General features: G+C 39.2%; 1 protein-coding gene and 1 long non-coding RNA gene across 17 annotated transcripts in view; one reads left to right on the forward strand and one right to left on the reverse strand.

The window, feature by feature from the left end:
• The window catches only part of CB3H15orf41 (chromosome B3 C15orf41 homolog), a 296,333-nt gene extending 293,209 nt beyond the window's left edge, over positions 1-3,124 (reverse strand). For all 16 annotated transcript variants that reach the window (XM_023255524.2, XM_045059575.1, XM_045059576.1 and 13 more), the window contains exon 1: positions 2,801-3,124. In XM_023255524.2, coding sequence (XP_023111292.2) covers positions 2,801-2,901 — 101 coding nt within the window. In that variant the 5' untranslated portion in view covers positions 2,902-3,124. The remainder of the gene's footprint in view (positions 1-2,800) is intronic.
• A 4,099-nt stretch (positions 3,125-7,223) lies between these two features.
• Positions 7,224-23,221, forward strand: part of LOC123385989 — a 43,611-nt gene continuing 27,613 nt past the window's right edge. The window contains exon 1 of the long non-coding RNA XR_006599346.1: positions 7,224-7,386. This is a non-coding gene — a long non-coding RNA (uncharacterized LOC123385989). The remainder of the gene's footprint in view (positions 7,387-23,221) is intronic.

The raw sequence follows: 23,221 nt of genomic DNA on the forward strand, positions 1-23,221 counted from the left end.
AGGGTTTCTTCATATTCCTTAATCAAAATAACATATTACAACAGGCTGAAGGTAGAAGCAGATGTCTTCCTTCTATTAAGACAGCCATTAAGGGGGCGCCTGGGTGGCACAGTCGGTTGAGCGTCCGACTTCAGCCAGGTCACGATCTCTCGGTCCGTGAGTTCGAGCCCCGCGTCAGGCTCTGGGCTGATGGCTCGGAGCCTGGAGCCTGTTTCCAATTCTGTGTCTCCCTCTCTCTCTGCCCCTCCCCCGTTCATGCTGTGTCTCTCTCTGTCCCCCAAAAAATAAATAAACGTTGAAAAAAAAATTAAAAAAAAAAAAAGACAGCCATTAAAAAGATGGCAAAAGTGTAAAAAAAATACCATTTTCTCACTACTTTTTTGAAATGATGGTTGATTTTGTTTTGTTTTGTATTTTTTTATTTATTGCTTTTGAGAGACAGAGTGCGAGCAGGGGAGGGGCAGAGGGAGAGAGAGAGTCTCAACCCAGCTCAGTGCTGTTAGTGCAGAGCCCACGGGAGGCTCGGTCTCACAAAACTGTGAGATCATGACTGAGCTAAAATCAAGAGTCCAATGTGTAACCAACCCACGTACCCACCGACAGCTGTAAAACAGTGCCATAATGAAAACTATGAAGCCAACTCCAAAATCACGCTGTTTATGGAATTCCCACCCATGCTGCTAAATGACCCTTTAATTCCTTGTTTTGCAGAGCGGTAGCACAGACTCTCCAAATAGTTTCCAGTGGAAGAAGAGTTAGTTATTCTCTGAATGGTAGTTGGCAAAAATGAAAATTATTTGGCCATATCATGAATAAAAGAGAAGGAAAGGAAAGGAAAGGAAAGGAAAGGAAAGGAAAGGAAAGGAAAGGAAAGGAAAGGAAAGGAAAGGAAGGAAAGGAAAGAAAGGAAAAGAAAAGAAAAGAAAAGAAAAGAGAAGAAAAGAAAAGAAAAGAAAAGAAAAGAAAAGAAAAGAAAAGAAAAGAAAAGAAAAGAAAAGAAAAGAAAAGAAAAAAGAAAAGAAAAGAAAAGAAAAGAAAGACGGCGCTGGGGTGGCTCAGTTAAGCATCTGACTTCAGCTCAGGTCATGATCTCACAGGCCTTGAGCTCGAGCCCTGTGTCAGGCTCTGTGCTGACAGCTCGGAGCCTGGAGCCTGCTTTGGATTCCGTGCCTCCCTCTCTCTCTCACTCTCTGCCCTTCCCCCGCTCATGCTCTGTCTCTCTGTGTCTCAAAAAGAAATAAACATTAAAAAAAAATTAAAAAAAAAAAAAAAAAGAGCATAAGAGAACAGGCATGGTGCCCTAAACCAAGGGCATCCTTTATCAGTGTACTTCGTAAGTTCTTCATAAGCCTATGGGGAGTTTACCTCTTATGGAGAAGACAGGGAAAAAAAAAAAAAAAAGAAAAAGAGAAAGAGAAAGAGAAAGAGGTGAGGAAAAAGAGGAGAGGAAAAGAAAGAGAAAAATACAGTAGTAATATAAGAACACAAGGAGAACAGAAGATCTAAATGCATGCTCTATCTTAAAACTGCCCAGAAAAATCTACCTATTCCCTCAGCTAACTAGCCTTCACCCATTTCACTGCTCATTGGCAGAGTTGACAAGAGTTAATGAAAGATAATTAAATTCCAATTTGTCAGTTTTGTTCCTTGTTAGAAAGTCTGATAAAGAATCTTAAAAACTATAAAAGGAGAAATATTGCCTTTAATTATATCTGGACAATATTAAAAACAGATTCCTTCATTTTACAGATTAGGAAAACTGAGTCTCCCCCCAAAAAATTGGGGTCATAAAAGACCTTTAACTTCCTCTTCAATTTGTACTTTATTAATACCAATTATCCAGTAATCTCTTTTTCTTCAAGAAAACACTTCTTTGATGGTATCCGTTAAAGGGTTACACCTCAAGGACAAAGAGGCTCTCCATTACGGGTAAATCATGCTCAGTGCCACAAAACAAATGGCACAAATTTGGACATGGTTTTGAATCAGAAGAAAAGTAAACAAACATTCTATACTTTAACTTGGCCAAAATGCAATAACTTGGTTTCCTAGACTGCTTCTTTGTGTCATGTCTGGGCCTCAGTGCACATATCTTTAAAATGAGTGAGTCTATAATATAGAGTTCCTAAAGTCCCTTCTTAGAAAGTTGGATAATCTTAAAGTCACCGAAAACAAATGAGTTCTGGGGAGGTGGGAAGTATGAAATACACCTGGAATGTGTATATATATGGTTGTTGAAATGGCCAACGTTGACCCAAGAGTGGAGTCCCTAGAGCACCAATCTCTCTGACTGGACTGAGATCACTTAACTGCTTTAGAGTCAAAGTTGAACAGTAGGAGGTCCCTTTCCGCCCGTGGTACCTTGTTTCTTTCCAGGGTCCAATTGAAAAGTGTCCTCCATTTCCTCCTTCTGGATCTAGAATTTGTATTTCCACTTTGGGAGGGCCCTGCCACCTATCATTCATTCCTAGTATCTGTCAATTAAACACTAGGCATTTATGCAGCACCTACTATGTGCACCCATCACCTAGAACACACCAAGTTTTCAATAAACATTAATGGACTTAAATACAATTTCAAGGCCTTGGAAAGCTGCCAGGGATTCATCCATTTAAGAGTCTCTTGTGGTAGACAGGTGAAAGAAGCAACCTCTTCACATCCCTGATCTCCTAAGACCAGACACTCTTGTTCCTCCCCGCTCATGTGTGACACGTGTTTCCTGAGCGATGGCTAGGATGCCCAAACACAGCTGCTGCAGGCAAAGGGCTAAAGGGCTGTGCGAGTGGAGACAGACACTTACCTGGGGAACCTCTGCTTCAGCTTCCTCAGGCTCTGCCTGGTAGGCGGCACAGACACTAGGCACTGGGCTATCTCGTCGTACTGGGCTTTGGTCAGTATCATGTTGGGCCAGGGACTGGGAAGTGGCGAGGACAAGGAAAAAACACCCCGGGCTCCAACAGCCTTGGTGCCGGGAGACGAGGGGTGGGCCCACAGCGGCACGGCGCTGGGTCCTGGTCTTTTTTGGCTTGCTCCTATATCCCCTTTACCACCAGCTGCACAGACGAGGCTTCACACCACAGCTCGGCGTCGGGGGGCGGGCTGTAGCCCCGATTGCCCTACCTTGGCTTTCTGAGCAGCCGCAATGGGCCCAGCCGAAGGCAACCGGCCGCCATGTTAGTTAAGGGCAAAACAACCAGGAAGTAGCTGTCGTCAGCAGAGGTGGCGCTTAAATCGCCGCGGGCTGGCGTCCCGGCCGCTTCCACCTGGGATCATCCTGGGTATTTTGCGCAGTTCACACTCTCCCAGCTGCCAGAAGCCAGGGAGCCGTAGCGCACAGACCAGGCGGCAGAGCACACGGGTGCCGTACCCACAATCTTTAAGCTTGAGCCCCGGAAAGCGACTGCTAGGGCGCGCGATTTGAATACGCTTTCAAAGGCGCCCGTTTAGCGCAGCTCCAATCCAAGACACCTACAAAGAAAGCTGGCTTCACTCTACCAAAGTCTCTCTGCACTCTGCGACCCTGAGCCTGGCAGTGAAACCCACTAGGGTGGCTGTAGACCTGCAGCTTGGCCTGTGTTGAGGAAAGTCCGGCCACTTCTGCAGCTCGCGTGGAAGGGACTTTTGATTCAGGTTGGAAAACAGTAGAAAACAAATCCGACGTCATCAAATAGCCCGCAGGAAAGAGTATCCCTCTTACTCCCCAGAGTTAGGTACTGCAATCAGTTCTTTCTTCTTTTTGTATTCTGAGCTCTCAGAAAATAGTAGGCGCTCCAGAAATGAGTCATTGAATGGATTACTGTTCTTTAGGTGTTGTGATAGGATCTCAGCCCTCCTGAGGCAATTTATTAGGACATCAGCCCCTCCTTTAATCCCTTTTTAAAAATCTCTGGTTTTTAGACGGCCATGTGTTGTGTTTCTTTTCAAATTGTAACATTTTAAGCAAATGAAAGAAAAAGTGTTTCGATTTTAAAGAATGTGTAAGTTGTAATTTTTTTTTTTAAACCTGGAGTAGGGCCTAGATTGGAAATTTAGCTTAGATACGCTTTCTTGGAGAAATTTCTGAATCCATCTAAGCCTTAGTTCCTCTGTCTGTAAAATTGATTTTTAATTCATGGAGTTATTGTTAGCATTTAAATAAATTGGTGCAAGGAACAGATTCCTTAGCATAGGGGCAGATAGTCTGTGTAAGACAAAAAGCCTTTGTAAGACTACTTGATAATGATAGGTCACATGGACATGGCTGTTGACCAGGTATTGTCTGTTTTCCACGTATTTAGTCTCCTAATCTTCATAGCTTCTTATGAAACAGGTACCATCGACATGATAATCCTCCTCCTCCCTTTTGTGGCGGGCGAATAAACTGAGGCATGGAAAGTTTCAGTAACTTTCCCAGAGGTCAAGAGAACAAGTAAGCAACCCCAGAGTTTAAACTTTCAAAATTTGGTTCCAGGGTCTGTGGTCTTGCCACCATTCACTGAAGACCTGCTGCAAACAGAACTCTTAATGCTTAATTACAACACACCAAAAGTAACAACTCTCTTAGGCCAAAGGTTAAGGATTTTTTTTTTTTTTGAAGGGAACAATCTACATTTCAAAGAACCTTTTAGAGCAGGTTTTTAAAAAGCTGCACCACTTTATTTTCCCAGGTGTCTCAAAATCCAGTATTAACAGGGAATCCTGAACTCAGCAACCATAGTTTTGTTTTGTTTTGTTTTGTTTTTTAATATTTACATCAGAATGTTTTGTTTTGTTTTGTTTTGCCCATATGCTTTGCATCTAGCCCTGGTTGTGTGACATTAGTACATAACTATTTATTTATGGCAGCATGGCCTGGAGTTACCACCTGGCTAGTTTGTTGCTGACCCTGCCATGACTTTTACATGAAAGCTAGCTGACGATAAGCAGGCACTACTTGACACCCCCCCCCCCCCATTCCTTTCTCCTTCCCCACTTCACTCTTTCCAATTCACAGCCAACGGATTTTTATAGGAAACATCAGTTCAAGGATGTTTGCTCTAGTTCTTTTTTATGGTGACTCCTCTCTGGCTCTTGTCCTGTGTGCACCCTCACAACTGTTCAGGAAAAACAAAAAACAAAAAACAGGTTTTTCTGTTTCTTTACTTGTAACGTGCTGGGAGTTTACAGTTTTGACCCAAATCCAGTAGATTGTTTAGAGTTAGCGCCAGGGGAAAAGCACAGTTATGTTGTTTCTTCATTGGCAGTGACAGTAGGGATGTTTATTATGTACAAAATAGAAGCAAAGCAGAAATGTAGTGGTAGTGGTGTTTAAGTGTTGTTTTATTTATTTTTTAACGCGAAATGCTCAGGGTAAGATAATTACTCCTTTGAGGCTCTTGTCTCTCCCCCTTAACCCTCCCCTTCAATCTTCCCCATCTCTCACATCACACTCCATGCCCCTCATCTGCTTTATTCCTTCTAGAGCTGCCTTTCCATCTCTGAAGTTCCCCTAATGTTTCTCAGTCAGTAATACCATTTCCCCACTTAAGTGAAATAGATCGTGAAATGAAAATAATACCAAAATAAAACTCAAAGAACTAGCTCCCTGTTTAAAATCGGTCATAAATTGTGTGGCCTTGAGCAAGTGACAGTCTCTCTGATCCTGAATGTCACGGTGTAACCCCCAAGAAATGGAACATTTTAGTTCTGATGGGGAGAAAGAATCTACAAATATGAAAAATGTGTACGAAATCATAGCAAGAGAATGGGTCAAAGTGGAGAGTAGTCCAGCTACCTCGAAGAGCCAGTAGCCCTGAAAGATGGGCTGGAGAGATTGGCTTGACCAAATCTCTTTCTGCCAATTCCTGGACACTGTGAATGATGGACAATTGTAAAGGAGTGTGGGGTTTGGCAGGGAGGCATCAGAAGGTCATTTCAAGAAGAGTGCTAAACACAAAGGACTAAAAATAAGAATGAGCCAAGTCACGCGCATGGGAAAGTTATTCTGGCTGGAGCAAAGAGTTCTAGACAGAGTGAAAAGGAGTTGAACATGCTTGACCTTGGAAAGAGTCAGTCGCATTTTTAAACAGTGTGTTGTTCACTGACTCTGCCAAATCTAATGCATGGTTTTAAAAATACATACTGGCATATTATTTTTATTATATTTTAAAGTCTGATTCAATTCATGGAAACTTGGTAAAGTCATCTCATTGATTATTTTAAAGAATAATTGAAGTTTACTAACAGAATAAAGAAGGGACTTAATATTTAAGCTCCTATTATGCTGAAACCTTATCCCATCAGCCATCATCCCATTATAGTTTCGGAAACTGAGGCTCAAGGAGAGTAAAGAAGTTGTCTCCTGGGTCCAGTTCAGTCACAAAACCGTGATTTGGATCCAAGCTAATCTGACTGTAAAGCCCCATGTTCTCCATCACCGTGTTCTATAATTCAAAAAGAAAAAACTCTTTGTTTGAATTTTCCTTAAGTAGCGTGCATGCTTCGAACTAGTTGGCTACTTTGGCCAGCAGCAGTGCCTGCTGAAGAAGTGAGGACCTTCAATTTTGACAGTTAGCCAGAACACACTTTAAAAAACTCATTTGGCGTCTTTGAATAGAAGAGATCTCATATTGGTCTCTTCTCCCTATGAAGTACCACCTAAAGCGATGCATCTTTTGGAAGCAGAGTTTACGTTTCCATACGTGCCATCCACGAGTGCCAAGTCCTTTTATCCTGGTCCCAACATAACATGAGCACTTAGTAAACAATAAAGATGAAAATAATTCAGTTGTCTAGGCTTGCAGCAATGTCTCAACTAAATGACTTGAGGAAAGCAAAAGGAAAAATACAGAAGGACATTCCAAACCATGATGATAAAGCAGTTACTCTGAATAGTCAGAGAAGACCAAAAATCCAAATGTTTGGTTGCTTCATCCAAGACAGTGGTGTATGAACTCCTAGTCTGTCAAACCAGGTGGCCTGATTCCAGAAGGAGTTTATGTGTTGGTGGGGGAATTCACTGAAGACCTGTGTTACAAACAGGACTGGTGTCCTGAGCACACATAATTCAGAGTGGCATCTCTGCAAGTCTATGTTATTCAATATTATTTGGGGTGGGGGCACTTACCAAGAGCAGGCACCATGCTAAGCACTTTACATGCATTGATCTTCCCTTTTTTTTTTTTTTTACGTTTATTTATTTTTGAGACAGAGAGAGACAGAGCATGAACGGGGGAGGGGCAGAGAGAGAGGGAGACAGAATCGGAAGCCGGCTCCAGGCTCCGAGCCATCAGCCCAGAGCCCGACGCGGGGCTCGAACTCACGGACCGCGAGATCGTGACCTGAGCTGAAGTCGGATGCTCAACCGACTGAGCCACCCAGGCGCCCCAGCATTGATCTTCCCTTAATTCTCAGATCTAGCTTCAAGAGGTAAGTGCTATTATTAAATCCATTTTCCAGATGAGAAACCTAAGGCTTAGAGAGGTGGTTTCTATTTATCCCACCCATTGTTTTACAACATTTTATTCTTTGATGTTTATTTTTATTTTTGAGAGAGAGAGAGAGAGAGAGAGAGAGAGAGTGCAAGCAGGGGAGGGGCAGAGAGAGTGGGACAGAGAATCTGAAGCCGGCTCCATGCTGACAGAAGTGAGCCGGATGTCGGGCTCCAACTCACAAACCACGAGATCGTGACCTGAGCTGAAGTCAGATGCTCAACCGACTGAGCCACCCAGGCACCCCTACCACATTTGAGAATAGTATTTCTCAAAGTCTCTGCATTGAGGGCTCAGGTTTCCCCCAATTTTTCATGGACAAGTATTTCTGTAAAATACGATAAAAATGAATTACTCAAAAAATGAAATTTAAAAAGGCAAGGACATAAAATGCAAGCCCCCAATTTGTTATTATGAGAGTCAATAGAATTACTCAACCAAATTGATATAAAAGTTTCTAAATGCTTATTCTTAATTTCTGTACTTTTCACATCAAAATGTGTAAGACAAACTTTGAGGACCAGCACTCGTTTGCTGATCACATTTGTGAGTAGTACTGTGTTAGTACTTTAGAAAGCCATTATTATAAGCCAGGTATGTGCAAAGTCTAGGACATCACACTTTCGTGTACTCTTAGAAGTTTAACCTGTTCCTTTTAGACTTGTAAGTATCCATCATCATCATTATTATTGCCTTTATTCTACTGTATGTATATTTATTAAGATCAACAGTGCAAATCCTTACAAGCTATTTCATTATGCATCCTATGAGGTTAACACCATGTGTTTTTATAGCATAAAACCTAATTTCTTCTTTAAATTATAAACCCATCAGTCGGAGTTTATATACCTCTTCTGAGTCATACATGGACCGCTATTGGCACATGATGAAGATTATTAATTGGCATTTGCACACTTACCAGTAACACATTTGAGAAGGATAAAAAACAAAGTAGTGTTTTTACAGGGACAATTTCTCTTGGGTGTTTGTGTGTTATAGTAAAGGGAGACACGTGAACATGTTTGTTGAAGAAAGACTGAAGCCTCTTAAATTTTCTCCTCAGGCTCATCAGGGACTTGTGGATAATTTGCAGGCAATTTGTATCCCCTTTTCCTGCAGGACTAAACCTCAGATGTAATTTCTGCAGTTGTCAATCACTCTTCTTGTCCCACGGACCATTCTGCAAGAATATATCATGTTCTGAAGGTTTTCTCACATGTATAAATTCAGGAATTGAAAGGGACTCTGCTGGTGAAGTAGACGGTTTCTCCCGTAGAAAGAAGAATGAGAGGCAAGGAATCAAGTGTGTCCTTAATAAGCACTTCTTTCAACATAAGCTGGAGTTGGAAGCACATGTCAGATGGAGATTAGCTCTAAAGTCTCTTCATTTAAAAAATTACTCTCTTTTGCCATCCCACTGGGTTAGACTTTCAAAAGAGCAGGCAAGGTGCCAGTCAGGATTTATAACCCTTTCCTTCTTCATGATTGATAGAAGGAGAGTTGGGGGAAGGAGTTCCTTCAGAGATAAGTATAAAGATTATTATAATAATAATAGGCTCCTTTATTTTGAGCAAATGAAAGCATATTACATGCTTATCTCATGTATTGCCATCACAGAATCTATAACTGGCATTCTCGTACCTACTTGGCATATGGGGAAACTGAGATACAATATGGCTTAGAACTTCAACCAGTTTCTTTAGATTTCACTTTTAAATGTGAGGCTATAAAAATCCATCTTTCTTTTTATACTTAATTTCTCTTTTCATGATCATCAAAGAAACATATGCTCCTTGTAGCCAACAACACAAGATCAGATACTATAAATTACCCTTAGTCCCATCACTTGGAAGCCACGACTATAACCATGTTGGCATTATTTCTTCCAGTCATTTTTCTACAAAGTTTTTTTTTCTTTTCATAGATAAAATCAAACTGTATATTACAATTCGAGTCCCACTCTGTTCACTTTATATTACAGTCATGAGCCAAAGATATTCTTATCAACACCCTGCAGTTTTGACCCTAGTTTCATATTAAGAGTAGAGCAGCAGGTTTCTGAAGTTAGGAGGTGAACTCTCACAAGGCGAGTCCTTGAAGGAGGTCCCTGGCGTAATCAGCACAAGGTGGGGCCATCCTTCAGTTCCAGCAATGAGCCGCAATTCTGACAATGTGGGAATGATGCAATAGACCCTCTGGAACGAGGCAGAGATTTCTGTGACTTGACTGATGGGCAGCCTTCCATTCACAGAGCTATGATTGAAATCATGTCAGTAAGCCTCCTACCATGTGGACATTCTGTCAGTCAACATGTTGACACAGGAGCCAACATTTTTTTTAAGACGGCTACTAGTTGTATCTGAACGTTCAGATTCATCACAGCCCTTGATGCAGGGAGCAAATGTTTTGCATTGCCCAGAGGACAGTCACACTGGATGCCAATCTTCATGCCACAAGAGCTTGGGTTTTCATTTCACTTTCAAACAGCACTAAAAGGTTTAAGTTGTTACAGAGATGAGAAGGGATTTAAGGTGATGGTGTGGGCAGGGAGTATCAGGGGTGGGGTCTTAAGGTACAGTTAAGCTCTACCCACACATGCATCCAGACACACACACACACACACACACACACACACACACACGAACGTACGCATGATCTACTTTTACAAAATAAACACTGGAACTATTTGTATAAAACTTTTAAAAACATGATATAAATGCTTTTAAAAGGCAAAGACCAATGTGACTCATTTATGTCAACCCTTCTTCGGAAAATATGGACATACACAAAATGTTATTCATTCATTCATTCATTCATTCATCAGATATTTACTGAGTGCTACCATGTACCAAGCACTGTTCTGGGCTATATGTATAAGCAACAGATAGGACTGACCAAGTCCCCACTCTCAGAGTTTAATTCTTCAATTCTTCAATAAGATTTAATTTTTCAAAAAAGTATTTCATGTTCCAGTTTTAAAAAGGTTAAAGAGATATGGCTACTCAATGCAATACCTGGCAAGACCAGATCTCATACTGGAGGGGAAGAAGTACAATGAAGGGCATTACTGGATGAACTCGTAACATTGGAATACAAATGATAAGTTATATAGTATTTATGTAAAACACTTATATTTTAGATATTATATATAAATATATATAAATGTATATATAAGTATATATATGCTCGCTCTCTCTCTCTCTCTCTCTCTCTCTATATATATATATCCTAAATGATCCAGAAAAAATAAGTCAAGGACAGTGAGAGTAAATGACAAATCAAAATGGAATAAAAATCACTAGTAGGCAAATCTAGACAAAGGGTATATGGACATTTTTTGCACTCTTCATTTTATACTACTTTTATTTTGTAATATTTTGATAAATTTGAAATTATTTTCAAATAAAATGGTTTTAAAACCTATTTCACGTTGTAAAATGAGTGAGAACACAAAGTCCTTAAATCATGTGTCAAGCTCCTGTCAGTCACACGTGATTTATAGACATTTGATTGACATGCTGATTTCTTGGGACTTCAAAGATAGAATTGTATTACCTAATCAGACCCACAGGATAACTGAGGCATAACTTTCAAAATCTCTCCATCTGCCACCCCACAACACGGACTGTAGATACTTTCTATCTCATCCAAGAAACCAATGATTTCCTTTTATCCATATGAAATCTATCTTAAATGTATAATTATCCCACTCACTGTATAATTGTAATTCACACTCTCTGGGCTAATAAACATTCTGAAGATCTCAGCTATATGATAGAAAAAGGAAATGCCACCGAACAGTCCCTTTAGAGACATCTCTATTTTCCTGCCTTTCCTTTCTCCTTTTCAGGAGTCAGCTCTCCCAACCTTCTCCCACTCTTTCCTCTACTTCCCTCACTGATGTTTATCCCAATAAAACTCCCGCATGTCAAATCCTGTCTTGCATCTGTTTCTCAGAGGACCTACACTAACATGGCTCCCTTATCTTTAGAAGTATCCATATAGAACTAGAGGTTACATCCTAGTCACCTTATTGTGTTTGGGTGTTTCCCAAGCCTTCATCAGCAATACATTAGGAATGATCCCCCAAGAAGGCAGTCTAATCTAATATTTATGAGACTAGACTTTGAAGTCAAAAGGACTCAGGTGGAAGAATTAGTTGGGTGGTCTTAATATTTAATGGAATCAGATTTCTACCCCAGTGATATACATATTAGATAATAATAGACTTTTTTTAATGCATTTCTCTTTTATAGGTACCACAGATTTTCATCATTTCTAAAGATAGACAGCAAAGTAACTAAATGTAAATTTCCTCGATTGCAATCAAAATCCCTATTTGCTTCCCCAAGGAGACCTAAATTTATATTCAGATGACCTGAATTGGCTTTTAGCTATTTCTGTAATTCTCCAGGCTTACAATCACCAGTACCATCTTGGATTCCTTCATTTACTCAAATGACTAATCCCCCTTCTTTTTTCTCTTGGAGACTAATGCTTATTTCAGTCTTGTCCAATGTATAATAACTTCTCTTATCTGAATTTGGGGGTCCATAGCCATGTAGCCACTTGTGCACCACACATATCTTGGAAGTCCAAATCCATCTCAAACACAGCTTTTTAAAAATGAAGCTCATTTTTATGTCCCTTTAGGGATGCTTTCCTTCTTTGAATGGCACTATAGCCACCACACATCCTTTCCATCAGAGCCAATCACCAAGTCCTACCTGTCACTCTAAGAAAATGCTGCTTCCAGTATATAAGTCCTTTATTTCATTATATTTTGAGGTAAAATTGTTATAACCTAAGTTCTGGTGTACAACATTATAATTCAACATCTGCCTGCTCTACAAAGTGATCACCACTAAAATGCAGTTACTATCCATCACCATACAACTGACCCCTTTCACCCATTTTGCCCACCCCCACCCTCCTTTCCCTTTAGTAACCACCAATCTGTTCTCTATGAGTTGTTTTGTTTTGTTTATTCATTTTTTAAAGATTCCACATATGAGGAAATCATATAGTATTTATCTTTCTATATCCCACGTATTTCACATAGTATAATATTCTCTAGGTCTGTCACAAATGGCAAGATTTCATTCTTTTTTATAACTGAGTAATATTCTATTACACACGCGCACACACACACGCACACACACACATACACACACACCGCGTCTTTATCCATTCATCTGTCAATGACGTTTAGTTATTTCCATTTCTTGTCTATATAAATAATGCTGCAATGAACATAGGGGTGCATATATTTTCTTGATGTTTATTTATTTTCGAGACAGAGAGAGACAGAGTGTGATCAGGGAAGGGGCAGAGAGAGAGGGAAACAGAATCTGAAGTGGGCTCCTGGCTCTGAGCTATCAGCACAGAACCCAACGCAGGACTCAAACCCACGAACCAGGAGATCATGACCTGAGCCAAAGTCGGATGCTTAACTGACTAAACTACCCAGGTGCCCCAAGGGTGCATACATTTTTTGAATGAGTGTTTTTTTTCATTCTTCAGACAAAAAGAATGGAATTGCTGGATCATATGGTAGTTATAGTCTTAATTTTTTGGAGAATACCCATACTGCTTTCCTTAGTGCCTGCACTAATTTACGTTCCCACCAGTAGTGTACAAGGGTTTCCTCTCTCCACATACTTGTTATTTCTTGGTGTTTTGATGTTGTTTTTGTTGTTGTTGTTGTTGCTGCTGTTGCTGCTGCTGCTGCTGTTGTTAGTAACAGCCATTCTAATTGGTGTGAGGTGACATTTCATTGTGGTTTTTGATTTGCATTTTCTTACCCATTATTGATATTGAACATTTTTTCTTATGCCTATTGCCCATATGCATGTCTTCTTTGGAAAAATGTCTATTCAGATACTCTGCCCAATTTTAAATTAGACTGTTTTTTGTTATTTTTGTTGACATGTATGAGTTCTTCATATATTTTGGATATTAATCCCTTGTCAGATATATGGTCTATAACAGTCTTCTCCCATTCAGTAGGTTGCCTTTTTGTTTTGATAATGGTTTCTTTTACTGTGCAGAAGGTTTTTACTTTGATCTAATCCCATTTGTTTATTTTTGCTTTTGTTTCCCTTGCGTTTGGAGTCAGATCCACAAAAATATCTCTAAGATCAATGTCAGGGAGCTTGCTGTCTCTGTTTTCCTCCAGGAATTTTTTGGTCTCAGGTCAAACAGTAAGTCTTTAATCCCATTTTGAGTTAATTTTTGTGTGTGGTGTAAGATAGTGGTCAATTTCATTCTTTCACGTGTGGCTGTACAGTTTTCCCAGCACTGTTTTCCCAACATTGAAGAGACAGTCTTTCTCCATTGTATGTTGGCTCATTTGTCATTAACCATCAATATATGTGCAGGTTTAAATCTGGGCTCTCAATTCTATTCCATTGATCTGTGTATCTGTTGCCAAAACCATACTGTTTTGATTGCTATAGCTTTGTAATATAGTTTGAAATCAGGGCATATAATATCTCCAGCTTTGTTCTTCCCAAGATTTCTGATTTGGCTATTTGGAATCTTCTGTGGTTCCTTACAAATTTAATTAATTAATTAATAGTATTTATTTATTTATTTATTTACGTCCAAGTTAGTTAGCACATAGTGCAACAATGATTTCAGGAGTAGATTCCAGTGATTCATCCCCTATGTATAAAACCCAACCCATTTATCCCATTCCCCCTCTCACAACCCCTCCAGCAACCCTCAGTTTGTTCTCTATATTTAAGAGTGTCTTATGTTTTGTCCCCCTCCCTGTATTTATATTATTTTTGCTTCCCTTCCCTTTTGTTCATCTGTTTTGTATCTTAAATTCCTCATATGAGTGAAGTCATATGATATTTGTCTTTCCCTGACTAATTTCGTTTCACATAATTCCCTTCTAGTTCCATCCACATTGTTGCAAATGGCAAGATTTCATTCGTTTTGATTGCCAAGCCATACTCCATGTGTATATATACCACATCTTCTTTATCCATTCATCCATCGATGGACATTTGGGCTCTTTCCATACTTTGGCTATTGTGAATAATGCTGCTATAAACATTGGGGTGCATGTGCCCCTTTGAAATAGCATACCTGTGTCCCTTGGATAAATGCCTAGTAGTGCAATTGCTGGGGTAGGGTAGTTCTATTTTTAATTTTTTGAGGAACCTTCATACTGCTTTCCAGAGTGAGTGCACCAGTTTGCATTCCCACCAGCAGTGCAAAAGAGATCCTCTTTCTCTGCATCCTTGCCAATATCTGTTGTTGCCTGAGTTGTTAATGTTAGCCATTCTGGCAGGTGTGAGGTGGTATCTCATTGTAGTTTTGATTTGTATTTCCCTGATGGTGAGTGATGTTGAGCATTTTTTCATGTGTCTGTTAGCCATCTCTAGATGTCTTCTCTGGAGAAGTGTCTGTTCATGTCTATTGCCCATTTCTTCACTGGATAATTTGTTTTTTGGGTGTTGAGTTTGATAAGTTCTTTATAGATTTTGGATACTAACCCTTTATTTGATATGTCGTTTGCAAATATCTTCTCCCATTTCATCAGTTGCCTTTTAGTTTTGCTGATTGTTTCCTTCACTGTGCAGAAGTTTTTATTTTAATGAGTTCCCAATAGTTCACTTTTGCTTTTGTTTCCCTTGCCTCCAGAAACATGTTGAATAAGAAGTTGCTGCAGCCAAGGTCAAAGAGGCTTTTGCCTGTTTTCTCCTCTAGGATTTTGATGGCTTCCTGTCTTACATTTTAGGTCTTTCATCCATTTTGAGTTTATTTTTGTGTATGGTATTAGAAAGTGCTCCAGGTTCATTTTTCTGCATGTCACTGTTCAGTTTTCCCAGCACAATTTGCTGAAGAGACTCTCTTCATTCCAATCTTCCATTGGATATTCTTTCCTGCTTTGTCAAAGATTAGTTGGCCATACATTTGTGGGTCCATTTCTGGGTTCTCTACTGTTCCATTGATCTGAGTGTCTGTTTTTGTGCCAGTACCATATTGCCTGATGATTACAGCTTTGTAACACATGTTGAAGTCCGAGATTGTGATGCCTCGAGCTTTGGTTTTCTTTTTCAGGATTGCTTTGGCTATTTGGGGTCTTTTCTGATTCCATACAAATTTTAGGATTGTTTTTTCTATCTCTGTGAATAATGCTGATGTTATTTTGATAGGGATTCCATTGAATATGTAGATTGCTTTGGGTAACATCGACATTTTAACAATATTTGTTCTTCCAATCCAGGAGCATGGAATATTTTTCCTTTTGGGTGTGTGTGTGTCTTCAATTTCTTTCATAAGCTTTATATAGTTTTCAGTCTATAGATTTTCCACCTCTTTGGTTAAGTTTATTCCTATGTATTTTATGCTTTTTAGTGCAATTGTAAATGGGATCAATTCTATGATTTCTCTTACTGTTGTTTCATTATTGATGTATAGGAATGCAACCGATTTCTGTGCATTGATTTTATATCCTGCGACTTTGCTGAACATAATTTTAGATTATACCTTCTAGTTCTCTGAAAAATGCCATCAGAATTTTGATAGCAATTTTGTTGCTTCTGTAGGTCGATTTGGATAGTATGGACATTTTAACATTATGAATTATTTTATGAGTACAGAATATCTTTCCATTTATATGTGTATTCTTCGATTTCTTTCATCAGTGCCTTATAGTTTTCAGTGTATAGGTCTTTCAGTTCCTTGGTTAAATTTATTCCTATTTTATTCTTTTTGATACAGTTGTAAGTGGGATTATCTTCTTAGTTTTTCTTTCCGATAACCCAACATTAATGTATACAGAAATACTATAGCTTTCTGTGTGTTGATTTTATATCCTGCTACTTTACTAAATTGATTTTTTAGTTCTAACAGTTTTGTGATAGAATCTTTTGGGTTTTCTATATATAGTATCATGTCATCTGCAAATAGTGACAGTTTTCATTTTTTTCTTACCAATTTTGAAGCCTCATATTTCTTTTTCTTGCCTAATTATCTGGCTAGGACTTCCAGTAGCATGTGGGGTAAAAGTGGCAAGAGTGGGCATCCTTGTCTTGTACCTGATCTCAGAGTTAAAACTTTTAGCTTTTTACTATTGAATATGATGTTAACTGTGGGTTTGTCATATATGGCCTTTATTAGGTTTAGGTACATCCCTTCTGTACCCACTTTGTTGAGTGTTTTTCATAAATGGATGTTGATTTTTGTCAAATGCTTTTTCTGCATCTATTGAGATGACCATATGATCTCTATCTTTCATTTTGTAAATGTGCTATATCACACTGATTGATTTGCAGAATCAATTGATTTGTTAAATCATCCTTGCATCCCTGAAATATATACCATTAGATCATATGTATGATCCTTTTAATGTACTATTGAATTTGGCTTGCTCATATTTTGTTGAGAATTTTTGCATTAATGCTCATTAATGATATTGACCTGTAATTTTCCTTTCTGTGGTGTCCTTAGGGGGTTTTGGTTTGGATATGTTCCCTCCTCTTCAATTTTTTTGGACGAATTTGAGAAGGATAGGTATTAAATATTCTTTAAATGTTTGGTAGAATTCACCAGTGAAGCCATTTGGTCATTGACTCCTTTCTTTCTTTATTCTGCTAGTCTCCTAATGAAATTCCTGCCAAAATGTGTCTCTATTCCAGTTTTCTGCACTGAAACCAAGGTGATTTTTTTTTTAAAGACAAACGTATCACACTGAAAAAAGACAATCATAAGTCTCTTTGAGATGTTCTTGTTTACTACACAGGTTTCATTTCTTTCTTCTATCTCCTGATAAACTCTACATACATTTAAGTTAATAGATTTTTTTTTTAAATTAACAATGGGATGAGAGAGAGAGAGAGAGAGAGGCAGGCAAACCAAGAAATGGACTCTTAAGTGTAGAGAACAAGTTGATGGTTGCCAGAAGGGAGGTGGGTGGGGGCATGAGTTAAATAGGTGATGGGGATTAAGGAATGAACTTGTGATGAGCACCGCATGTTGTATGGAAGTGTTGAATCACTATATTGCACACCTGAAGGTAATATTACACAGTATTGTAACTAACTGGAATTTAAGTAAACATTTTTAAAAACTGATATATAACATATATACCAGAAAAGTGCAGATTTTAAGTGTACATTTCGAGTTTTGACAAATATATACACAGCAAGCGAAACGTAGATATCTTTCATTACCCCTAAATTACCCTTTCATTTAAAAAATGACCTATAATTTTCATATAGCGGAAACACATATTTTAAATGCAAAATTTTGAAGGCCAATTGTTTTCACCCTTTACCTGCCTTGTACCACAGCTGCCTAGTTCTTCTATGCTAATATACAAGGGAATAGACATTTTCTTTTTTTTTAATTTTTTTAATCTTTATTTATTTTTGAAAGAGAGAGACAGAGACAGAGACACAGAGAGAGAAACAGAGCATGAGCAGGGGAGGGGCAGAGAGAGAGGGAGACCAGAATCCGAAGCAGGCTCCAGGCTCTGAGCTGTCAGCACAGAGCCTGACGCGGGGCTCAAACTCATGGACCATGAGATCATGACCTGAGCCGAAGTTGGACGCTCAACTGACTGTGCCACCAGGCACCCAGGGAATAGGCATTTTCCTATGTTGAGATGCCCATACTCCTTCTGATAACATATACTCTTTTCTACATTTCAGTTTTAACATTATCCTCTTTCCAAAGCCTTTCTTGTACCCAAACTCTCACCAGTAAACTTTTCTCTATTATCACCTAGCAATTGTCACTTTCAACTTTTTATTCATTTATCATTCCCAGTGAAGTCTAGAGGCTAGAACGTGTCCACAATCTCTTGTTTGTATTCTTTGCTGAGCACCTAATCTCTTGACAGGCATATAGTTAGTGTTCAAGACATATTTACTGAACAAACAAGCTCATGTGCTAAAGGCATAGGTTAGTGCCTTGTAAGTCATGTGTGAAGTTAAGATTTTATGCCAAGGCAACAAAGATCTGTTAGAGGGTTTACACAAAGGAATGCCATGATTATCTTTGTTTTAGAAAGATAACTGACAGCAGTGTAAAGGCTATAAAACAGTAGTGAAAAGAACAGTTATCGGGAATTGAGTTGGGAAATCATTGCAGAAGTCCAAAAAAGAGGATATAAGGATGTTGGTTAAAGGAATAAAGTTGGGGAGGAGGGCCCAGAGTTCAAAAATCGTTTCTGAGAAATACTCTCCAGACCGCAATGAACAAGATAAAGGAGAAGGAAGAGTTGAGGATACTCCATGGTCTTTGTTGAGAGAAAATAAAGAGTTATGCCATTAATGAAGGAAAATTCTATAGGAAAACAGAGTAATTGGCAAATTAATCTTAAGGCACATAAGTATACTATGAATAGATTGGAGGAGAGATGGAAATATTGGCCAAGATCTCAGAAGATCAGTCAGGGACGAGAGATGCAGCAGTTGTGCTGGGTATTTTCCATTTACTCCTCTAGATACACTTTCCAACTTTCTCTGTGTTCTAGAATCCTTACCTATTTAGGGGCACCTGGGTGGCTCAGTTGGTTAAGCATCCAACTTTGGCTCAGGTCATGATCTTGTGGTTCGTGTGTTTGAGGCCCAGGTTGAACTCTGTCAGCACAGAGTCTGGAGCCTGTTTCAGATTCTGTGTCTCCCTCTCTCTCTGCCCCTTCCCCATTTGTGTTCCCAATCTCTCTCTCTCTCTCTCTCTCTCTCTCTCTCTCTCTCTCTCTTTCTCTCTCTCAAAAATAAACATTAGAGTCCTTACCTATTTTGATTCCATGACTGCACTTTGGCTTCTAATTGGGTTTGGACAATTAGAGGTGCCAGGTAAAAAATAAGGCAGCCACTGTATCGATTCCAGTTAGGACTCCCCTCAACTCCCCTATCCTTTCAGGCCCATGGGGAATAAGCCTGGGGTATTAACCACTCCTTGATGGATTCCCTTGGGCCTGCCCACACCATGGTAAATAGTCTTATTAAAATGTCCTAAATTATTCCATTTGAGAGTGACATGTTTCCTGCTGGGTCCCTAATTGACATGTACAGATGGCACCTGAAGTCCTAGGAGACAAAATCACCCATGGAGAGAAGATAGAGTTAGAAGAGTATAATGCAGGAAACCAAAAATGAATTTAAATTCCTTGCTCACCACATTTGCAGAGAAATTAGTTCTAGAGGCAGCAAGCAGAAGGAAAGGGTTTCAAGAAGGAGTCAATAGTTTCACAGGCAGCAAGGAAATCTACCAGGATGAGAATTGAAGAAGACTCTTGGCATTGGCACATAAAACGCTATAGGTGACTTTTATGAAGAGTGGTTTCAGTATAATGGTGGGGCTAGAGGCATGACAGCCATGTATGGAGGTAGGGATGGGAGTTGAGAAAAAGGAGGTGTAAGTATGGACTATTTATTCAGAAGTTTGGGGGAAAAGTAGCAGAGTAAGGGAGGGTAGTACTGTGATGGAGAAATAGTGTAGAAAAGGGTTTAAAGATGAGGAGGACAAGTGCTTGCCTAAAGCCTACAGACGGAAGTGAGAGTGAAGATCGAGGAAGGCTGGGATGGGCAAGTTCATGCAGGAGGAAAGATGAGAGGATGACCTCCACACAGAAGGGGACATCTTGCCCTCAAATGTCCATGAAGGATGTAAAAGTTATAGGAGCCCTCTATCTTTCCCCATAACACCCTCTGTGCGTCACCAGTGCACGGCTGCCTTGGTTACTTGACAATAATCTGTTTACATTTTTTTGTCTTCCTCTATAAACTGATGCTCCAAGATGAGGTATATACCTTATTCTTCTCTATATCCTCAGTATCTTGTGTATAGGAGGCAATGATTTTTTTTTTTTTAAATTGAAGATTGGACAACATCTTAAGTTTAAAGGTAGTCAAGGGATGTCCTAACAGATGGTTTGATTTTTTCTGTGAAACAGGAGTTTTAGTCTGGCTGAAATTGAGGAACATAAAGAGAAATGAAAAGCGTGAGGGAAAATGCAACAGTTTAAAGCTGCTATGGTTGGGAATGTTCTGATTTTTACTCAGCAAGTAAAATGTGGGCATTAATTTGACTTCCTGTGTCTCGCCTACAAAGAAGAAAATGAATTAATGAGCTGATATGAGAATTCTGGTCATGTTTATTTTTTTGACTATGAACTTTTTTTTAAATGTTTATTTATTTTTGAGAGAGAGAGAGAGAGAGAGAGAGAGAGAGAGAGAGCGAGCTGAGAAGGGGCAGAGAGAGAGGGAGACATAGAATCCGAAGCAGGCTCCAGGCTCTGAGCCGTCAGCACAGAGCCTGATGTAGGGCTCAAATCCATGAATCTCGAGATTGTGACCTGAGCTGGTTGGATGCTTAACTGACTGAGCCACCCAGGCGCCCCTTGACTATGAACTTTTGATTTAATTAAGGTGAATAAGACTCTCTGCACCTTAGCAATTTGGGTAAATTGTTACGGTCACATTCTAAACTCCACAGCAAGTCACTGGGCCAGGGACACACTCAGAAGGAAGGTCCTGCTGCTCTGAAACCTTTCCTCAGTAGCTGGTGGACCTCTCAAAGCTCTCATCTCCACTTGCTGCCCAGGGGACACCCTTTGATTTTAGGTCTCTATGTAGCACGTACACTGTATGACAATGAGATCAATTTTCATATGTGGCCAATTCAGTCAGTTCTTAGTAGTGGAATCTTATAAAATTATTTTCTATATTGCCTGAGGGGAGTATGGAATTTTGACACGACCTCTCTCTCCCTCTGAATATATGTATGTGTATATATATATTCTGAATATAATATATATATAATATAATATATAATGTATAATATATAATATATATTTAGAATATAAGCACAATTTATTTCTTAGCAGATCCCAAAAAAGGATTTGAGGTGACTATTCTGTTTTACTTCTCTCTCTCTGTCTCTCTGTCTCTCTTTTGGTATGAGCAGAAATTTGAGGGCATTTAAACTGAATCAGAGGAAAGGTGAAGTGACAGAGTGGCGAAGAGCAAACACACTGGATCCAGTTTCGATCACGCATCCATTTAGATTCTGGCTCTACCATTAAACAGCTGTATGTGCTTGGGTACATCACTTAAGTTCCCTATACTACAGTGTCTGCCTCCAAATGCAAACTGAGATATTCTCTACCTCATAGATTATCATGAGGATTAAAAGTTAGAATATGGAAAATACTAGGGTACCTGGATGGCTCAGTTGGTTAAGTGTCCAATGTCGTCTCAGGACATGATCTCATGGTTTTTGAGTGCGAGCCCCTCGTCAGGCTCTCTGCTGTCAGTGCGGAGTCTGCTTCAGATCTTCTCTCTCTCTCTCTCTCTCTCTCTCTCTCTCTCTCTCTCTCTCTCTGCCCCTCCCCTGCTTGTGCTGTGTCTCTGTCAAAAATAAATAAACGCTAAAAAAAAGAATATGGAAAATATTTCAACTCGTAATTGGAACACGATTACATGCTGAGATTAGTATTAAATCCATTAACTCTTACTATTTCTTTAAAATGAATTGCTACAAAATGGCCTACCAAAATATCACTAGATTCTTTTATGGCTCAGTAGTATACCCAGTTAGTGGTATAAGTAACATTTAGAAGGTATTTTGTCTGCTAGGTGCTATGCTAAGTACTTTATTATGTATGTTGTCACAGGAATATTTAACAGAAGCTGAGGCTCAGAGAAGATAATTGAGTTGTCCAATATCAAACAGTCGGTGAAGTGAGATTAGAACCAGGTAGTTTGACTCTCAACCTGCATATTGAATCACAAAACTACATTGTCTTTTCCTCACACGACTATTTTCCTCACTGGCCAAAAATATTACACAGTATATGATTAGGCTTGTTATAAACTAATGACATTCTTTGTAGAAACTACTGGAGAATAGTCACTGCTTTTCTTAGAACTGTTATATTTTTATCTTTCTGAGGAATGTTAGTGAATTTTGTCAGCTTTATTTAATTTAGGATTCAGATGTTTGGTGAAATATTTCTCAGCTTTCACTTTAGGATGCACACAACTCTCTGAACTTTTGAAAGACCAGTTACAAACCTGATCTTTCTTCCCCCCCTGTGAGTGAAGAATATCTATTGATTTAACATCCCTGAATTAATGGTTCAAAGTGGAGATTTACAAGATGGTCCTAAACACTTCCTCCAGGTGGAAGTTTTCAAGTTAGGAAGACACTATATTTAGAAAATGTAAACAGCAATTAGCTTGCTCATGGAAAGCAGCGGGGACAAATCCTTGTCCTGATTTCTCTGGATTTCTAATGTACTTACCTTTAGAGGAAATTCACCATCTCATTAATCCTGTTGCTTCTCACGAATAATCTCACTTTGGATCCATTGCACATTATGAAGAAGGAGCTGTAATACCCTCTCCCTCACATTCCACTGTCTGAAAGAAAAGTTCTCTCCTTTCTATCTATCTACACTCAAGTTGGATTATAACTGGCTTTATAACCACAAGCTTTACTCTTCTAAAAGTTTCCTGCGATGATATAAGAACTTTGAAATAGAATATGTCTCACAAATTCAAAATCAGGGCTGTTCTTCCCTAAGTGCTGGGAATTTGGACTATGATTTCTAAGGCTACCAATGAGCTGGGGGCAAACCCAGGAATGAAGGAAAGAAATGAACTTTGGATATAGACAGAGATGGGTTTGAGTTCTGGCACCACCACTTATTACCTATCAATTCATGCAAGAAATTATGTATTCAACCTCTTAGACTCTCGGTTTCCTCTGGATTTAATGGGGACATTAGTACCTACTTCTTT

The sequence above is a fragment of the Felis catus genome, chromosome B3 (assembly GCF_018350175.1).
Source record: "Felis catus isolate Fca126 chromosome B3, F.catus_Fca126_mat1.0, whole genome shotgun sequence".
NCBI classification, from domain to species: Eukaryota; Metazoa; Chordata; class Mammalia; order Carnivora; family Felidae; genus Felis; species Felis catus.